The following is a 20,017-nucleotide window of genomic DNA, read 5'->3' on the forward strand; positions in this document are numbered from 1 at the left end:
GCAGGAATGATAAAATGAATTGACAGCACAAATGACTCCTTATTTCAGTAATTGGATCCCCGTAAAACCTAATTTCAGCAACCTAAAAAAAAAAAGTGAATATTTCAGATATATCCCTTCCTGGAATTTTGTGTTTATCCTTTGTATTATTTTTTTCTATCGCTGCATGTTACAGCTGACCACAAATTTAGCAGCTTAAAACAATACATGTTTTCTCATCTCACAGTTTTTTTTTTTTTTGCTTTTTAATTGGTCCTGCCTTCCAGTGCAGCCCAGAGCAAAGCCACTCTGCCTTATCAAGCACACACTCTGTGTACTTTGCTTAATCCTTACCACCATCATCACTCAACCGTCCTGCCATGAGTTTAGTATTATTTTACTATTTTCTTTTTACAAATGAGAAACCAGAGACTCAAAGAGTTTAAAAAACTTGCCCAAAGTCACACAGCTAGGAAATGGTGGGTCAGGGCTTTGAATTCATATCTGTATGGCCCCCAAAGCCTGTGCTTTTTCCACTACACCAGTGGTTCTCAAAGTGTGATCCCAAGACAAGACCAGCAGTACCGGCATCTCCTGTGAACTTGTTAGAAGTGCAGATTCTCAGGCGCTGCTCCAGAGCTACTGAAGAAGACATTCTGGGGGGTTAGACCCAGGAATCTGTTTTAATAATCCTTCCTGGTGATTTCCTTGCCTGTTCAAGTTTCAGAACCACTGCCTACCATTCTGCTTCCCCACCTGGCTGCTGCTTCTGTTCACATCTGACCGAGAATTTATAGGTGACTTCTCTAGGGCTGGACATTACTATGTCTCTGGAGCAGAAATGTGCTGCACACACACACCCTTCCCCCAAACACATACACACACGTACTTGGTAACCAGAGCCTTGTTTTTTTTTTTTCGTTTTTTTTTTTTTTTTTTTGCGGTACACGGGCGTCTCACCGTTGTGGCCTCTCCCGTTGCAGAGCACAGGCTCCGGATGCGCAGGCTCAGCGGCCATGGCTCACGGGCCCAGCCGCTCCGCGGCATGTGGGATCTTCCCGGACCAGGGCACGAACCCGCGTCCCCTGCATCGTCAGGCGGACTCTCAACCACTGCGCCACCAGGGAAGCCCCAGAGTCATTTTTAAAACTGCAGATATGATGTATCCCTTTCCTACTTAAAGTTCTTCGGTGTCTCCCCAATGCACTAAGGAGAAAGCCCAAACTCCTCAGTGTGGCTTTTGTGTCATGTATCCCTTACCTGTTTTCCAGCCTCCTGTCTACACAGACCTATTCATGTTTGCTACTCACATGAACTAGAAATGTTGTCATCACCTGGGAGCTTGTTAGAAATACAGAATCTCAGGCCCCACCCCAGACCTGCTGAATCAGACTCTGCATTTTTTTTAAAAAACATCAACCTTAAGTTTATTTCTTTTTGAATTTTATCTATTTTTTTATACAGCACGTTCTTATTAGTTAGCCATTTTATACTTATTAGTGTGTACATGTCAATCCCAATCTCCCAATACATCCCACCACCACCCCCCCCAGCCCCCCAGCCACTTTGTCCCCCTTGGTGTCCATACGTCTCTACATCTGTGTCTCTATTTCTGCCCTGCAAACCAGTTCATCTGTACCATTTTTCTAGGTTCCACATATATGCGTTAATATACGATATTTGTTTTTCTGTTTATGACTTACTTCACTCTGTATGACAGTCACTAGATCCATCCACGTCTCTACAGATGACCCAGTTTCATTCCTTTTTATGGCTGAGTAATATTTCATTGTGTATATGTACCACATCTTCTTTATCCATTTGTCTGTCAATGGGCATTTAGGTTGCTTCCATGACCTGGCTATTATAAATGGTGCTGCAGTGAATATTGGGGTGCATGTGTGGTTTTGAATTATGGTTTTCTCTGGGTATATGCACAGTAGTGGGATCGCTGGGACATATGGTAATTCTATTCTGAGTTTTTTAAGGAACCTCCATACTGTTCTCCATAGTGGCTGTATCAATTTACATTCCCACCAGCAGTGCAAGAGGGTTCCCTTTTCTCCACACCCTCTCCAGCATTTGTTGTTTGTAGATTTTCTAATGATGGCCATTGTGATCAGTGTGAGGTGATACCTCACTGTAGTTTTGATTTGCATTTCTCTAATAATTAGTGACATTGAGCAGCCTTTCATGTGCTTCTTGGCCATCTGTATGTCTTCGTTGGAGAACTGTCTACTTAGGTCTTCTGCCCATTTTTGGATTGGGGTGTTTGCTTTTTTAATATTGAGCTGCATGAGTTGTTTATATATTTTGGAGATTAATCCTTTGTCCATTGATTCATTTGCAAACATTTTCTCCCATTCTGAGGGTTGTCTTTTCATCTTGTTTGTAGTTTCCTTTGCTTTGCAAAAGCTGTTAATTTTCATTAGGTCCCATTTGTTTATTTTTGTTTTTATTTCCATTACTCTAGGAGGTGGATCAAAAAAGATCTTGCTGTGATTTATGTCAAAGAGTGTTCTTCTTATGTTTTCCTCTACGAGTTTTAGAGTGTCTGGTCTTACGGTTAGGTCTCTAATCCATTTTGAGTTTATTTTTGTGTATGGTGTTAGGGAGTGTTCTACTTTCATTCTTTTACATGTAGCTGTCCAGTTTTCCCAGCACCACTTACTGAAGAGAATGTCTTTTCTCCATTGTATATCCTTGCCTCGTTTGTCATAGATTAGTTGACCATAGGTGCGTGGGTTTATCTCTGGGCTTTCTATCCTGTTCCATTGATCTATATTTCTGGTTTTGTGCCAGTACCATATTGTCTTGATTACTGTAGCTTTGTAGTATAGTCTGAATTCAGGGAATCTGATTCCTCCATCTCCGTTTTTTCCCTCAAGACTACTTTGGCTATTTGGGGTCTTTTGTGTGTCCATACAAATTTTAAGATTGTTTGTTCTAGTTCTGTAAAAAATGCCATTGGTCGTTTGGTAGGGATTGCATTGAATCTGTAGATTGCTTTGGGTAGTATAGTCATTTTCAAAATATTGATTCTTCCAATCCAAGAACATGGTATATCGCTCCATCTGTTGCTATCATCTTTAATTTCTTTCATCAGTGTCTTATAGTTTGCTGCATGTCTTTTGTCTCCCTAGGTAGGTTTATTCCTAGGTATTTTATTCTAGGAATGCAAGAGATTTCTGTGCATTAATTTTGTATCCTGCAACTTTACCAAATTCTCTGATTAGCTCTAGTAGTTTTCTGGTGGCATCTTTAGGATTCTCTATGTATAGTATCATGTCCTCTGCAAACAGTGACAGCTTTACTTCTTCTTTTCCAATTTGTATCCCTTTTATTTCTTTTTCTTCTCTGATTGCTGTGGCTAGGACTTCCAAAACTATGTTGAATAATAGTGGCGAGAGTGAAATCCTTGTCTTGTTCCTGATCTTAGAGGAAATGCTTTCAGTTTTTCACCATTGAGAATGATGTTTGCCGTGGGTTTGTCGTATATGGCCTTTATTTTGTTGAGGTAGGTTCCCTCTATGCCCACTTTCTAGAGAGTTTTTATCATAAATGGGTGTTGAATTTTGTCAGAAGCTTTTCTGCATCTATTGAGATGATCACATGGTTTTTAAGATGTTGTTAAAGATGGTGTATCACATTGATTGATTTGTGTGCATTTAAAAATCCTTGCATCCCTGGGATAAATCCCACTTGATCGTGTTGTATGATTCTTTTAATGTGTTGTTGCATTCTGTCTGCTCGTATTTTGTTGAGAATTTTTACATCTATATTCATCAGTGATATTGGTCTGTAATTTTCTTTTTTTGTAGTACCTTTGTCTGGTTTTGGTATCAGGGTGATGGTGGCCTCCTAGAATGAGTTTGGGAGTGTTCCTTCCCTCTGCAGTTTTTGGGAAGAGTTTGAGAAGGATGGATGTTAGATCGTCTCTAAATGTTTTATAGAATTCACCTGTGAAGCCATCTGGTCCTGGACATTTGTTTGTTGGAAGATTTTTTTTTTTTTTTTGCAGTACACAGGCCTCTCACTGCTATGGCCTCTCCCGTTACAGAGCACAGGTTCCGGACGCGCAAGCTCAGCGGCCATGGCTCACAGGCCCAGCCGCTCCACGGCACGTGGGATCCTCCTGGACCGGGGCACGAACCCGTGTCCCCTGTATCAGCAAGCGGACTCTCAACCACTGCGCCACCAGGGAAGCCCTGTTGGAAGATTTTTAATCACAGTTTCAGTTTCATTGCTTGTGATTGGTCTGTTCATATTTTCTGTTTCTTTCTGGTTCAGTCTCCGAAGGTTATAGCTTTCTAAGAATTTGTCCATTTCCTCCAGGTTGTCCATTTTATTGGCAAACAGTTGCTCGTAGTAGTCTGCTTTGTATTTCTGCAGTGTCTGTTGTAACTTCTCCTTTTTAATTTCTAATTTTATTGATTTGAGTCCTCTCCCTCTTTTTCTTGATGAGTCTGGCTAATGGTTTATCAATTTTGTTTATCTTCTCAAAGAACCAGCTTTTAGTTTTATTGATCTTTGCTGTTGTTTTCTTTGTTTCTATTTCATTTATTTCTGCTCTGTCCTTTATGATGTCTGTACTTTTGCTATCTTTGGTTTTTGTTTGTTCTTCTTTCTCTAGTTCCTTTAGGTGTCAGGTTAGATTGTTTATTTGAGATTTTTCTTGTTTCTTGAGGTAGGCTTGTATTGCTGTAAACTTCCCTTTTAGTACTGCTTTTGCTGCATCCCATAGGTTTTGGATCATCATGTTTTCATTGTCATTTGTCCCTTGGTATTTTTTTATTTCCTCTTTGATTTCTTCAGTGATCTCTTGGTTATTTAGTAACGTATTGTTTCTCCTCCATGTGTTTGTGTTTTTTACGTTTTTTTCCCTGTAATTGATTTCTAATCTCATAGTGTTGTGGTCAGAAAAGATGCTTGATATGATCTCAATTTTTTAAAATTTATTGAGGCTTGATTTGTGACCCAAGATGTGATCTATCCCGGAGATTGTTCCATGTGCACTTGAGAAGAAAGTGTAATCTGCTGTTTTTGGATGGAACGTCCTATGAATATCAATTAAATCTATCTGGTCTGTTGTGTCATTTAAAGCATGTGTTTCCTTATTAATTTCCTGTTTAGATGATCTGTCCATTGGTGTAAGTGAGGTGTTAAAGTCCCCCACTATTATGTTACTGTTGATTTCCTCTTTTATAGCTGTTAGCAGTTGCCTTATGTATTGAGGTGCTCCTATGTTAGGTGCATATATATTTATAATTGTTATATCTTCTTCTTGGATTGATCCCTTGATCGTTATGTAGTGTCTTTCCTTGTCTCTTGTAACATTCTTTATTTTAAAGTCTATTTTATCTGATATGAGTATTGCTACTCCAGCTTTCTTTTGATTTCCTTTTGCATGGAATATCTTTTTCCATCCCCTCACTTTCACTCTGTATGTGTCCCTAGGTCTGAAGTGGGTCTTTTGTAGACAGCATATATATGGGTCTTTTTTTGGTATCCATTCAGCAAGCCTGTGTCATTTGGTTGGAGCATTTAACCCATTCGCATTTAAGGTAATCATCGATATGTATGTTCCTATGACCATTTTCTTAATTGTTATGGGTTTGTGTTTGTAGGTCCTTTTCTTCTGTTGTGTTTCCCACTTAGAGAATTTGCTTTAGCATTTGTTGTAGAGCTGGTTTGGTGGTGCTGAATTCTCTTAGCTTTTGCTTGTCTGTAAAGCTTGTGATTTCTCCATTGAATCTGAATGAGATCCTTGCTGGGTAGAGTAATCTTCGTTGTAGGTTCTTCCCTTTCGTCACTTTAAATATGTCATGGCACTCCCTTCTGGCTCGTAGAGTTTCTGTTGAGAAATCATCTGTTAACCTTACGGAGTTCCCTTGTATGCTATTTGTCATTTTTCCCTTGCTGCTTTCAGTAATTTTTCTTTGTGTTTAATTTTTGCCAGTTTGATTACTATGTGTCTTGGCGTGTTTCTCCTTGGGTTTATCCTGCCTGGGAGTCTCTGAGCTCCCTGGACTTGGGTGGCTATTTGCTTTCCCATGTTAGGGAAGTTTTCGACTATAATCTCTTCAGATATTTTCTCGGGTCCTTTTTCTGTCTCTTCTCCTTCTGGGACGCCTATAATGCGAATGTTGTTCTATTTAATGTTGTCCCAGAGGTCTCTTAGGCTGTCTTCAGTTCTTTTCATTCTTTTTTCTTTATTCTTTTCCACAGCAGTGCATTCCACCATTCTGTCTTCCATGTCGCTTATCTGTTCTTCCGCCTCGGTTATTCTGCTATTGATTCCTTCTCGTGTATTTTTCATTTCAGTTATTGTATTGTTCATCTCTGTTTGTTCTTTAATTCTTCTAGGTCTTTGTTAAACATTTCTTGCATCTTCTCGATCTTTGCCTCCATTCTTTTTCTGAGGTCCTGGATCGTCTTCACTATCATTATTCTGAATTCTTTTTCTGGAAGGTTGCCTACTTCATTTAGTTGTTTTTCTGGGGTTTTATCTTGTTCCTTCATGTGGTACAAAGTTCTCTGCCTTTTCATTTTGTCTATCTTTCTGTGAATGTGGTTTTCCTTCCACAGGCTGCAGAATTGTAGTTTTCTTCCTTCTGCTCTCTCATCTCACAGTTTCTGTGGATTAGGAGTCCGAGTACAGCTTATCTAGTCCTGCTTAGGGTCTCACAAAGCTGCAGTGAGAATGTTGACTGAGTTGTATTCTCATCTGGAGGCTCAGCTGGGGAAGTATCTGCCTCCAGACTACCTTAGGTTGTTGGCAGAATTCACATCCTTGTAACTATGAGACTGAGGGCCCCAGATTCTCTTGGCTGCTGTCAGCTCCTAGAGGCTGCCTGCAGTTTCCTGTCATGTGGACTTTCCCCGCCTGAATGCTTACTTCGTCAGGCCCGAGAGGAGACTGTACAGTGAATTTACTGGCAAGACAGAGTCTTGTGTGACATGAGGTCATTGTGGGAGTGACATCCCATCACCTTTGCCATATTCCCTTGGTGAGAAGCAAGTCACAGGCCCCACTCGCACTGAGGGGGAAGGGATTGCACAAGGAGGTGAACACCAGCAGGCAGGGATCATAGGAGGACCGCCTTTAGTCTTTCTGCTCCATCCTTCTGTTGCTTTTCCCTATAGTTTTACAACCTATGTGTGCATTACTAAATATCCTGTTTGTGTACGTTGTTTAAATGGAATCTTACTGTAGTTATTCTCCAGTTTGCTTTTTAACTTAACATTGTGAGGTAAATTTATGTTGATGCATATTCCTGTAGTTCATTTATTGTTCACTGCTGCATTGTATTTCATTATAGAAAATTTATCCATTTTCCTTTCAATATGTATTTCAGCTGCTTTCCTTTTGTGCTAATTGAAACAATGCTACATTGAATATTTTTGTACATCTTCCTTGTGCATATTTGCAAAAAATTCAAGGTAATATGCCCATAGTGGAATTGCCTGTGTGTATCTTCAGCTTAACTGGATAATTCCAAATTGTCTTCCAAAGTAGTTCTGACCTACACTCCCAGCAGCAGTGTTTAACAGTGCCAGTTATTCCGTGTCCTCTCCAAAATTTGGTATTGTCAGACTTTTAATTTTTGCTAATCAGATGGGTATGATATGATGTTTTGTTATGGTTTCAATGTACATTTTCCTTATTACTCTTTTAACATGTTTAGTGGTCATTCTTGTTTTCTCTTATGAAGGTATCTCTTTGGGTCATTTGCATAATTTTCTATTGTACAATATATACTCTTTAATATTGGCTTTTATATATTCTGTATATTAATTTTGTATATTCTTTTGTGTATTCTGGATACTAATTCCTTGTCATTTTTAAGTTTTGCAAATTCCTTCTTCAGTTTGGGACTTGTCACACTTCTTATTTAGTGTCTTTCAGTGGACAGTAGTTCTTAATTTTAATGTAGTTGAATTCATCAGTCTTTCCCATTATGGCTTTTTTTTTGTAACTTGTTTAAGAAAATTAAAATTATGACTACACTGAAGACACAGAATTTTCTGTTTTCTTCTAAAGTTTTATGTTTTGCCTTTCATGTTTAAATGTTTAAGTCAGTGTTTGTATTATATATGGTATGAAGAAGGGATCCAATTTGATTTTTGTCTGCATACAAATAACCAGTTGTTCCAACACCATTAATTGAATAACCCTATCTTTACCCAGTAATCTGCTTTGTCAATTCTGTAATAAATCAAATTTCACATGTACATTGGTCTGTTTCTGGAGTATTAGACTTCATCTTTTCTGTTTGTCTGTCACTGTCTCTATTCAGTGTTGTCTTCTTTTCTACATGTTTTGACATCTAAAAGGCCAAATTCCTCTACCTTGTTTTTCTTTGTATCTCGTTTATTCCTAACTCTCTACTCTTCTCTATAAACTTTACAGTCATCTTGTCAGGTTCCATGAAGTCAGGTTCCAAAGTCTCCTGTGGAGACTTTGGTATTGATTTAAATCGGTACATGTACGGCACTAGTCAACATTTTGCAATGCTGAATCTTTCTATCCATGAATGTATTAGGTATAGCTCTTCACTTACTTAGGTCATTTAAAATGTTGTTTATTAAAGTTTTATCATTTTCTCTATAAAAATCTTTAATCACTTTTGTTACTAATTCCTAGCTCTCTTATATTTTGTTGATATTGTAAAAGTTACTGTTTAAAAATATATGTTTTTTCTATTGCTGATTTATAGACATACAGTTAATTAAGTTTTGTATATTGGTCTGTGGCCATCTTGCTAAATTGTCTTAGTAATTATAATTTATCTGTAGTTTGCTTTAAGTGAATGATCATACTGTCTATGAATAATTCTGTTTCTTCCAATTTGATCCTTATATTTTAAATTTCTTCCACCCTATCTTTAGAGCTCCCCTACAAAGTTGTCACTGAGTCAGAACATGTACATTTAAATGTATCAGATGCCTGGAAGGTCATCATTTTCATGAAATTTTCAGGTCTACCCTAACACATTATCTTCTCCTTCCTCCGAGATTTCACGAATTTACTTGCCTGTACTGCTTTTGTGTCACTCACTCTAGGTTTGCAGTGGTAATTATCTTTGTATATGTTATGTCTTGGACGTTTTATTCTCCTCACGGCACTGGCACAGTGCCTTGGGCCTTTCGGTATCAAAGATAAGTTGGTTCCTTGGTTGAAATGCTTTCAGGACACTTGCATTTATATGGAGATCACTGAATAATTCGAGACAATATCTTCAATAATTTGAGACAGTATCTCCACAAGAATAAATATGATGTAGGGGGAGTTCATAAATCTCTTATCCCTGTAGCATATCTTTGCATGTGAGTGTGCTGTGTCTTCTCATGAGTCCCTAATATTTCACAGCATGCTCTCTTCCAGATGAACAGTGTAGCATATAATATCAATAGCATTTGCTTGGCCATTACATGGCATGTTTATTACATCTAACTGCTCTTCCAGAGTTACTCATTTTCATGTCTTACTCAGCATTAGCACCAGCCCTTGTTGAATGCTTAAAGGATATTTTAATAAGATTATAATTGACATGACATTATAATAATGTTATTACGATTTTAAGTAGTAATAGTAATAATGAGCGTTGAAATAATAGCATAGTGGTCACCAGAACTGGTGTTTGACATGGTTCATGTAAATACTAGCAAAAGGCTATGGGGATTTTTGTTTGTTAGTTAATGTGGCGCTACCAGGTCACAACAGAATTTATATTACTTAGCCATAAAGCTTATGATTATGTGGAATTCTTGACAATTTTTGAATATTTGAGAGGTTTCACTATTTCAGAATTTATTCATAAACTGAGACTTATTTTTGTATCATGCCATTTCAGATTTACATGTTTCAGGTTTACATGAAATATGACTGCACTATATCTTACTTTTGAATAAAGTAACTTTGTAAAAGATTAGCTAATCTTTTCATTTGATGCCTTCTAACTTATCTTCCTTTATTTATTTTATTTTCTTGCCTAGGTGCCATTAGGCTTCTCAGCTCCATTAGATGACCTTCCCCCGGTCCCCCACATGGCATGCTGTACCCTGGAAAACCTGTATCTTCTGATGGGAAGGGAACTGGAAGATCTAGAGAAGGTACCTCCAGGAAATGTGCTAGGTAGGGTGGTGCTATGTATTATATCTGTAGTCCATTCTGAGAGATTACCTGTCATACAAACTAAGTGAAGTCTTCAAAGGAAATGACTTTGATCTCGTTTTTGGTTTGTTTATTTTTGTCCGGTGTCCTTAGGTTTTAACTTAGTGCATTTGAGTAATTAGCATGCACAACAATAGCTTGCTGTAAATTATGGTAGTTCTACTTAAAAAAAAAAGTAATCTGTGAATGCTCTGTCCTAAGCTGGGGTTCCATTTGTTTGGGAGCAAGAAGGAGAATTCCTGCTCACATTAAAGTTAGTCTAGATGAACAAGACACTTCTGGTTCTAAATTATCGGAAACTATTCTGATGTAAAGGTCTATTTTCTCACAATATTTTTTATCCATTGAATGTTGCTTTATATTATATATCCATAAATACTGCTCCTTATCTCCATAATGTTTATTACTTGCTTGGCTTCTGCTCTTTGTGTGCAGAATTCACATTTTAAGGTCCTTAGTGCAATCCTAAAGACTTAGCTTAAGGAATTTCCCTTGTATCATCACAGGAACCTGAGTGTGTTGTGGAATGTTGTATCCCATTCTGAACCCTTAGGGTCCTTGTCAGCTATAGAGCTATTTATTGGGTGATTGCTTGGGCTGGGGATTCTTTTTATGTTTTAGAGAAATGATCTAGACTACTGGTCCAGAACAGCTGGATGTTGTCCACTTCAGTCCAGGAAATATGCCAAAGCATTTTGATGCTCCCTTGCTGAGACACATTCTTTTTTAAATTTTTTCATTCCTTTTTTGTTGTTGTTTTGTTCTTTTGGTATGAAATTAGTAGAATTCCTAGCTTCTCATCAGTATTACCCATTCTTTTCACCCCTTTGGAAAACGCTATTGAACCTTAACAATTGATATAACTTGATGAGCTTCCGTAGCCAGAAAAATATTTTATCAGGAAGGACATGGGGAGATGAATGGAAAACACCCTAGTTTTGTTTATAAGCCTTCCTTGGGATTACTGTATTTCTCTTGATTCAATTAATTTTGTTTCTTAAATGGAAGGTGAGGTGGAAGATCTCTTAACACAATGTTCAAGTGAAAGAAAAGGTATTGAATAAAGGGTTGAGTAAATGGTTTTTATAATATCCCCTCCAGTTAAGGCTCATTGTTTGTGCTCTTTCCCCAGTAGAGGTTAGGAACTTGACATGAAATAGTTCTGGTCTCCTTCTTTCTGTTTCTAGATTTCCATATGCTGTTCAGGACTCAGGTCAGCTAGGTTATAAGTAGGGAAACCATCTCTCTTTCATCTGCCTCCTAAGGCAGCCCTTAACGCTGCCATCTGCTACAGGAGACCTACTACAAGTTAAAACTGTCTTCATCTTGGAGAAAAGAGACATACCTCATTCTCTTTTACTGATCTTTTAAAACATTTTGAGGGGCTTCCCTGGTGGCGCAGTGGTTGAGAGTCCACCTGTCGATGCAGGGGACACGGGTTCGTGCCCCAGTCCGGGAAGATCCCACATGCCGCAGAGCGGCTGGGCCCGTGAGCCATGGCCGCTGAGCCTGCATGTCCGGAGCCTGTGCTCTGCAACAGGAGAGGCCGCAACAGTGAGAGGCCCGTGTACCGCAAAAAAAAAAACACAACATTTTGGGGTGGTGGTACGAGCTAGGGTGGTGGAGGTGATTAAACATTCATTTACCAAATTCAGTGATAAAAAAATAACATAGATGGACACCCAACTTTGGGACAAAATGGATTAAGGGGAAAAGCCAGATTTATTTCGTTTAAGAATTAGGATTGGGGCTTCCCTGGTGGTGCAGTGGTTGAGAGTCTGCCTGCCGATGCAGGGGACGCGGGTTCGTGCCCCGGTCCGGGAAGATCCCACATGCCGCGGAGCGGCTGGGCCCGTGAGCCATGGCCGCTGAGCCTGTGCGTCCGGAGCCTGTGCTCCGCAATGGGAGAGGCCACAGCAGTGGGAGGCCCACGCAGTGCAAAGAAAAAAAAAAAAGAATTAGGATTGTATTTAGCTGCAGGTAACCAAAAAACCAACTGTATAGTCTTAAACTTCACTCAGTAGGAAGTTTAAGATAGAGGACAGAGAGTAGAGGGCTGGTGGGATGGTTCTCCTATGTCATCAGGGAGCCAGGTTCCTTGTCTTTGCCTGTTTGCAATCCTCAGCCTGTGGCTTTTGTCCCCATGGAACCAAGATGGCTCCTGCATCTCCAGGAATCACATCAACATTCCTGGCAGCAAGAGGGCACAAGGGCCAAAGGCCTTCTCATAGCACTGATGTTTTTATTTGGGAAGAAATGCCCTCTTAGTGACCGATGTATATATCCTCATTTCTTTGTAATTTTGTCATATGATCACCCCCAGCTGCAGTGGAGGCCAAGGATTGAGTCTCTTATAGGCTCTACAATTAAGGCAAGGGATATTGGGGTTGTGAATGGCTTTTGAATAGCCAGTCCATACTGTCAGCCACATTTCCTCCACATTGCCCTGGTGTTGCCTGAGGCCCCTTCATTAAGGTTCTGTTTCTTTACGTTAAGGAGGAAGATAGTCTTCCAGAATGATTATAAATGTAACATTGAAGGGGTTGGAATCCAGCCAACCACTTTGACTTACCTTCTGAATTGAAGCAGACAGTAATTGTTTTCCTTCTATTATCCCAAATCTAATGGAGTCCCATGCCTGACTAGAGAACGTGAGTATATACCAAAATTCTGGGCATAGTTTTGCCACTAACTAGTTACATGGCCTCAGGCCAACTGTATAACCTTTCTGGTCCTCAGTTTTGCCACATGATTTGGACTAGAGTAATTTTTACCAACATTTCTTATAGTAAAAATAGAACAGCTACTTTAATTTCTTTTTCTTAGAAGACTATTTATGGACTCCCAGGGCTTCTTTTGTTATATTTATCATATATTCTAAACTTTAAGGACAGAACATTAAATAGCATGGTATGGATATATTTTATTGCTGTAGCTGTAAAATATAAACAAAATCATATTTTGTATATCTTGTTTGTAAAATACATGCATACAAATGTAAAAATAAAGTACAAACAAAATTCAAGTTTAAAATTGCCATTATATTATGGCAGGTTGACATTTCAGTGAGGATGGAGTAAGATACAAATTCTTAGTACTTTTGTCATGAAAATCTTCCCTAGTTTATGTCAGTATACCACTGGTTGAAAAAGTCCTGAACTAGATTATCTCCAAGGTTCCCTCAGGCTTTAACTTTTCAGGCTTGTGTTTTTTAGAGGAAAAATCTTACTTTAGTTATTAGGATATTTCCCTTCCTAGTATTTCTTAGAAGGAACAGTACATTTTTGATATGGTTACTTGGTTGGGTTGAGAACCCATTTCAATAGCTCTATCAGAACATCTTAAACTAGTTACTAGGCTGAGAGTCAGAATTACCTTTTGTAAGGCAAATTTCACTTGTTTATTGATTAAAAAACTGGGGCATATGTAGCAGTAGTAGCAGTTTCATAAGCCAGGTGTTTAATAAAAGCAACCTTTCAAAGCTAGGAATAAGTTTAAGGCAGGACAGAGGAAAAGGCCAAGAATTGTGGTATGTTAAGAGGTGAGAAGCAAACAACAAGAGAGAGCTAACTGCCAGCAAGGGTAACAAATGCTGGGATTCTAGCTATCAAGTTTCTATGTCAGCATTGTTGTTGTTTACTTAAAACAGGTTTGTCTTCCTGTGGCAGGGGTTGTGCAGGGGCTGAATGGAAAGAATAAGTTGAGTGGCTGAATGTGGTTGAATTAATCTACATGTTCCAATTATCTGTTGCTGCATAATAAACCACCCAAAGCCTAGTGGCTTAAAACAAAGGTACTTGTAAATTTTTCATGAATCTGCAATTTGGACATGGTTTGGTGGGACAGCTTGTCTCTGTGCCACATGGTGTCGGTTGAAGTGCTCAAAGCCTGGGCGCTACAGTTATGTGAAGGCTCTTTTCACTCACTTGTCTGCTGTTTGATGCTGGTTGTCGGCTGGGACCTTTTCTGGAAGTAGAACTGGGGCTGGAGCATGTGGCCGCCTGGCTTCCTCACAGCATGGTGGCTGCGTTCTGCAGGTGAGCATCCCAATAGGGAGAGCCAGGAGGGAGCTGTATCAACTTTTATGACCCACCCTCTAAAGCCTTCAGTCTCATTTCCACCACCTTCTCTTTATTAAGAAGTGAGAGTCGCCAAGACTGGTCCATATCAAAGAGAGGGCACTAACTCCACCTTTGATGGGAGATATGTCAAGGAATTTGTGGACATGTTTTAAGATGACCGCACCACTAATCATAGATAATTTCTTGTTTCCTTTTGTATTTTAGCAGGCCCGTGGTAGGACACATATTGCAAATTAAGACATAGCGATGTTCATAGTGATCAGGCAGGCCTGTAAACTTCTTTTTTAATCTTCCTAACTTAGAGAAAAAGTTACAATTCTCATTTTAATAAGAAAATAGTAGAGTGATATGACCAATACCCATATGCTTTTCATCAGAAACGATACCAAGTCAGATTTATCAGGTGCAGATGAAACTTTTTGTTGGAGAGGGAAATGAAAACATTATATGGCATTCTTGAACAAGTCAGTGTGTATAGTCAAAGTCTAAAGGAAAGTTCCTTTATTGGCACTTGAAAAATGCAGATTTCACACTTGAACTCAGCTATAACTCACTTGGAATACTTACACCGACTAAGTGTGGTTAGATTTTATGGTCTGGAAATAGTCAATTTAAAGTTTAAAATCATTTAATTCCAACCTGATGTTTGAAAAGTTGGTATAGATGGGACCAGAGAAACCTTACTGGGTTGAACACACAATAGTCTTTTGTTCAGTTCTCTACTGAGAATTTCTCTAAAAATAAATGTTTGCTACAGGCTCCTATTAAAATGTGAGGGGAAATTGAATTAGGATTCCAAATCTTTAGCCTTTTCTTACACACTTCTAGATCTCTTCCATATGGTTAAATCTTTAAAAATTTCAGGGGCATAGTCTAAGAGGAAACATGATATTCCTCTTTTTGCAACATGAAGAAAATAATAAATATTAATTAGCCTTTTCCTGAAGTGGTTTTAGTTTTGCCATGGTTGGTTGCTGGGTTGATAGGAAATCAGTGTGGATTAAATGGAGAGAGAGAGTGTATGTGTTCTCCTTAGTCATGTGGGGTGACTGAAGAGGCAGAAGCCATTGAAGGGTTTTACTAGCAGATTTGATTTGATTATTTCAAGGGAAAGCTCAAAGGTTTGTGACTCTTAAGCCTTTGTAGTATATTTGTAATACTTTAAATTCACTTACTAGTGAATTTCTTTTAAATATACCTTACTATCAACATTTCCACTTAGAAAGACTCTGATTTAATCAATAAATAACCAGCAGCCTTGCTAGGCATTTCTTAGTATTAATAGTTCCAACTGATTTTAGTAAGTTTTCTTTGCAGATGTAATGAATTTGTTCTCCTATTTCCTAAGAGTTATGTATCTTATTTCTTTTTATTTTAATTGCCTATAAAAGTATGATAAATAATAGTTATAGCTGCTGTTCTGTCTTGTTACTTCCTGACTTTAATGAAGATATTCCTAGTATTTTAGTTTCAGGTTTGCTGATACCTATTGATTCATATCTCTTAACCATGCTAGGAAAGTTTTGGGTTTTTTTAAAAATCAGGAATAGATACTTAACTTTTATTGATACATTCTCAGCCTCTGAAGACAAGGTTATAGAGCTTTTCTCCTTGCAATATAATTGATATCATGAATTATATTTATTTCCTGGTTATTAAGATGTCCTTGTGTTTCTAGAAAAAACAATAGTTGAACATTTTCATATTTTCTCCATGCACTGTTAGATTCAATTTTCTAGTATTTCATCCAGACTTTTCTTGTGTTATTAATAAAATTGACATTATTTTCTTGGTGTCGTGGTAGTTCCAAAATGGGAAGCTTCCATCTTTTCTACCCTCTAGAGCTGCACTGTCCAATTGGTAGCCATTAGCCGTATGCCATTATTTAAATAGATTAGAATCAGATAACATTAAAAAAAGTTTACTTCGGGGCTTTCCTGGTGGCGCGGTGGTTGGGAGTCCGCCTGCCGATGCAGGGGACACAGGTTCATTACCCCGGTCCGGGAAGATCCCACGTGCCGCGGAGCGGCTGGGCCCGTGAGCCATGGCCGCTGAGCCTGCGCATCCGGAGCCTGTGCTCCGCAACGGGAGAGGCCACAACAGTGAGAGGTCTGCGTACCGCCAAAAAAAAAAAGTTTACTTCATCAGATACACTGGTCACATATCAAGTGCTCAGTAACCACATGTTGCTAGTGGCTACCATTTTGGACATTGTTACTCTAGAGAAATTTCTGTAGAATATGATAATCATCGTTTCTTTGAAAGTTTTGAAATAGTTCACTTGTTAATAATCTTGGCAGGGCACATAAAAAGTCTGATTCTTTCAATCTGGTAGACTGTCTTTCTCATGATCAATTCTATGTTTGTGTTTTCTTTATTTCTTCACTATATAAGTTTGTCTTTTTTATTTTGAGGTCATAAGGCTTATATGTGAATTCTAAGGGTTATATTTTTTTAGAAGTTCTTTTTAAAAGATGGTTTTCAATATAATGTGGGTCATGATAGAGATATATTTGAAAAGTTCAGGGAAGCTAAATAAGAATTATCTCTTACCATAGGGATAACCACCAGTCTTTTTTTTTTAATCTGTATATGTGTATATATATTTTTAAATTGTGATAAAAATGTAGTAACACAACATTTACCTTCTTGACCATTTTTAAGTGTATAGTTCAGTAGTATATTTTTAATAAAAAAAAAATCACACTTTCTCTCCTGTTTTGTAACCTGTATGTTTTTCTCTTGGAGATAATCTCTTCTCACAATATTTATAGCTTTTTCCCTTGTGTTTAAGTATATTTGTTGTAACCCTTAGAACGGTGCTTAAGAGTGGTGTCTTATTCCTTTTATAGTATAGGAATTCCTGTAAACATTTTAGTGTTTCTATGAGATTTGATCTGGATAGTTTTTATGATGAAAATAAAGTATCCTCCTGTTTCTGTTTACTAGGTTAATTTTTTAAATGTGGATAGATATTGAGATTTATCACGTGGTGTTTTCCATATCTTTCAGGTGATACATGTTTTTCTCTTTTGACCCACTTATATTGTGAATCACATTAACACGTTTCCTAATATCAAACCAGCTTTGTATTCCTGGAATAAACTATTTGATGAGTATATTTCAATATGTTAATAGAGCAGTGAGTTCAATTTGCTAGTAGTTTTTCTGTAAAGTGTTTATAGTATCTGTAAGTTTGCCTGATCTATAGTTTTTTGTATATTTTATATTTGTGGAATTTAGATATCAGCTTTCTATTAGCTGCATGAAGAAATAACAAATTAGGGGATATTTTCATTGCTTCTTGTTTTGCAGAACAGTTTAAATGACACAGGAATTTTCTGACCCTTAAGAAATTTGATTAACACCATGAAAGCAGCTATACCTGGTTGGTTGTCAGTTGTGATTTGATAATGTTATCAATTGTTATCGTCCCTTTTTTATTCAAAAGAGTTGGTTCATTTTTTTTCAAATGAAACTATTTATAGTCTGAATCTTACGTATAACTTTGGCTGGATTTCTTTAGTTTTATATGCATTATTCTTTTTATCGTTACATTTTTATACACACTCTAATATCAACACTTTTCAACCAGTGTACTGCAGTTGCACTTAAATGCGACAAGCTGTTGATCCCTTTAGTCCTTAAGGCAGCAGAGCAGGTTTTGGGATAGCTGGAGCCCTCTTGTCTGTTAACCTAAGATCGAACTGTTACCATATGTTTTAGTAAAATGCTTATTTTAAGATTTGTCTGTTGAATCCTCATTTTCACTCGCTGGAGTAACTGGCTAAAACTACATAACTTCTTTTGAATAGATAGACTAATACAGCTTCATAACCTAAGAATTGACTATTAGTAAGCTTATTGCCACTCTAGATATTATATGAGAACAAATGATTATGTGAGGGGAATTTTTTTCCCTTCCGTCTCCAAATATGATAGTCCTCTTTTACTCTTAAATGGCACTTATAAAATAGAGACCAGCTTGTCAGAGGAAATAAAGGAAGAGGTAATTGAAACAGTTTTTGCTGAAGTTTTTCAGTTGAAGAAAGGTGCGACATGGGTTAATGGTTTGAAGGAGTGGTTGGGTCAAGGCAAAGAGAGAGGGAAAGTGTGTGTGTGTGTGTGTGTGTGTGTGTGTATAATAGAGTTTGATAATAGCTGTTTTTCAGAGAGAAAAAGAGGTAGTGAAAGGGGAAAGATGAGGGATGCAGTGAAATGTTCAAATGGTTAGTGGTATATAGAATATAACCTCTCTCAACTCAACAGTGTAAAAAACATGGTCAGCTGGTGAGAGTAAAAAAGGCTTGGGAGGGAATAAGATTTTGAAGATGTGATAATGCATGGAGAAACCATAGTGAGCAGTTGCTAGCAGATCATCAGGTTGTACCTTGACTAAAATAAATGGGATTGCAGTGAGGCTTTGGGAAGACATGGAGATGGGAAGTCCAGTGAGTATTGCTCAGACATGGAAATATAAGATTGTCTTGAGTCGAGTGCCCGTCATAGAGGGACTGTATATTGGCTATTGTTAGACATTTTGCAGCTGCCCCAGGTCTAAACGTGGAGGAAATAACCACTGAGACCTGGTTGGCCGGGAGGGGGCAGGCTCACCTGTCACTGAGCCACCTCATATAAACTCAACTTATAGGCTTGTTGCAGTTTCCTCATTTCCATTTGTTTTTGGCCCTACCAAGCCTATTTCAGATGGAATAGTTGAAAAAGTGAACAGCTGTATTTAGAACTTACACATAATAGTAAACGTACTACAGGTCATATTCCATTTCAAGTGATATTGGAATCACACTTGTGAGTTGAATAATTATTTGTATAACTGTCATGCCAGCACTGGGGAGGCCAGAGCCTGGAATTTAGCTAAACTCATAAGACACTGACAGACCAAATGTCAGATATAGGAAGCTGAAAGAGTAGGTGGTAATGGATAAAGCAGAGGTCAAGTTTAAGAAGCTGATGGTGAGACCTTTGACCTCTTTTCTTAGTATTTTTAATGCATGACAGAATGGGGAAATAATTTGACTTCCGTAAATGGTTAAATGAAATTTGGGAAGCAATCCTTGATGAGTCACACAATAGTCTTGTTGACAAGGCCAAATTTGGTTTTATCCAGCTGACGACTGACTGGCAAGATACTCTATTATACCCCTAAATTGATACCATCCATTGGAGTACAACTTGGCATTGTATATCAAGAGTTTTAAAGATAATTATATCTTGAAAAATAATCATATCCTTTGACCCAAAAGTGCTACCTTTAGGGATTGATTCAGAGGGAAATAATTAATATTGCACACAAAGATTTGGCTATGAAGATATTTATTATAGTCTTGGGGGAGAGGGTAAATGGTTAAATAGAATTTTTAAAAATTTTTCCAAAAAGAAAGATATTTCTGCAAAGACTATGAAGATAGTTTGAAGGAAGCTGATTTTGAGTGATAACAGTAACTATGGATTTTGAGTGGTGGCAGTAATTAAGAAGGCTCGACACCTCTTTTGGTCTTTTCAGAAAAGATGAAGTATGTGGTTTAGAGGAAGGTGTGATGTTGGAGGGAGAAACATGTTTCTTATGACCTAAAATGTGGCAGACCCATTAGATGTGAAAGTAATCAAGGAAATGCATGTATTTTAAAATCATGAGATATTGTTTTATAACAGTTAGAATGGTGGAATTCTTAAAATCTTGGCAGTATCCTGTGTTGTAGGAATGGAGCAGTGGAAACATTTATAAACTGTTGATGTAAATTGTTAATTGGTACACCAC

At 37.9% G+C, this 20,017-nt stretch overlaps 1 protein-coding gene across 2 annotated transcripts in view; it reads left to right on the plus strand.

Moving 5' to 3' along the window:
- The window catches only part of EFL1 (elongation factor like GTPase 1), a 137,748-nt gene that overhangs the window by 41,765 nt on the left and 75,966 nt on the right, over window positions 1–20,017 (plus strand). For both annotated transcript variants that reach the window (XM_007470071.1, XM_007470072.1), the window contains one exon: window positions 9,979–10,117. In XM_007470071.1, coding sequence (XP_007470133.1) covers window positions 9,979–10,117 — 139 coding nt within the window. The remainder of the gene's footprint in view (window positions 1–9,978; window positions 10,118–20,017) is intronic.

The sequence above is a fragment of the Lipotes vexillifer genome, unplaced genomic scaffold, assembly GCF_000442215.2.
Source record: "Lipotes vexillifer unplaced genomic scaffold, Lipotes_vexillifer_v1.1 scaffold532, whole genome shotgun sequence".
Classification (NCBI taxonomy): domain Eukaryota; kingdom Metazoa; phylum Chordata; class Mammalia; order Artiodactyla; family Lipotidae; genus Lipotes; species Lipotes vexillifer.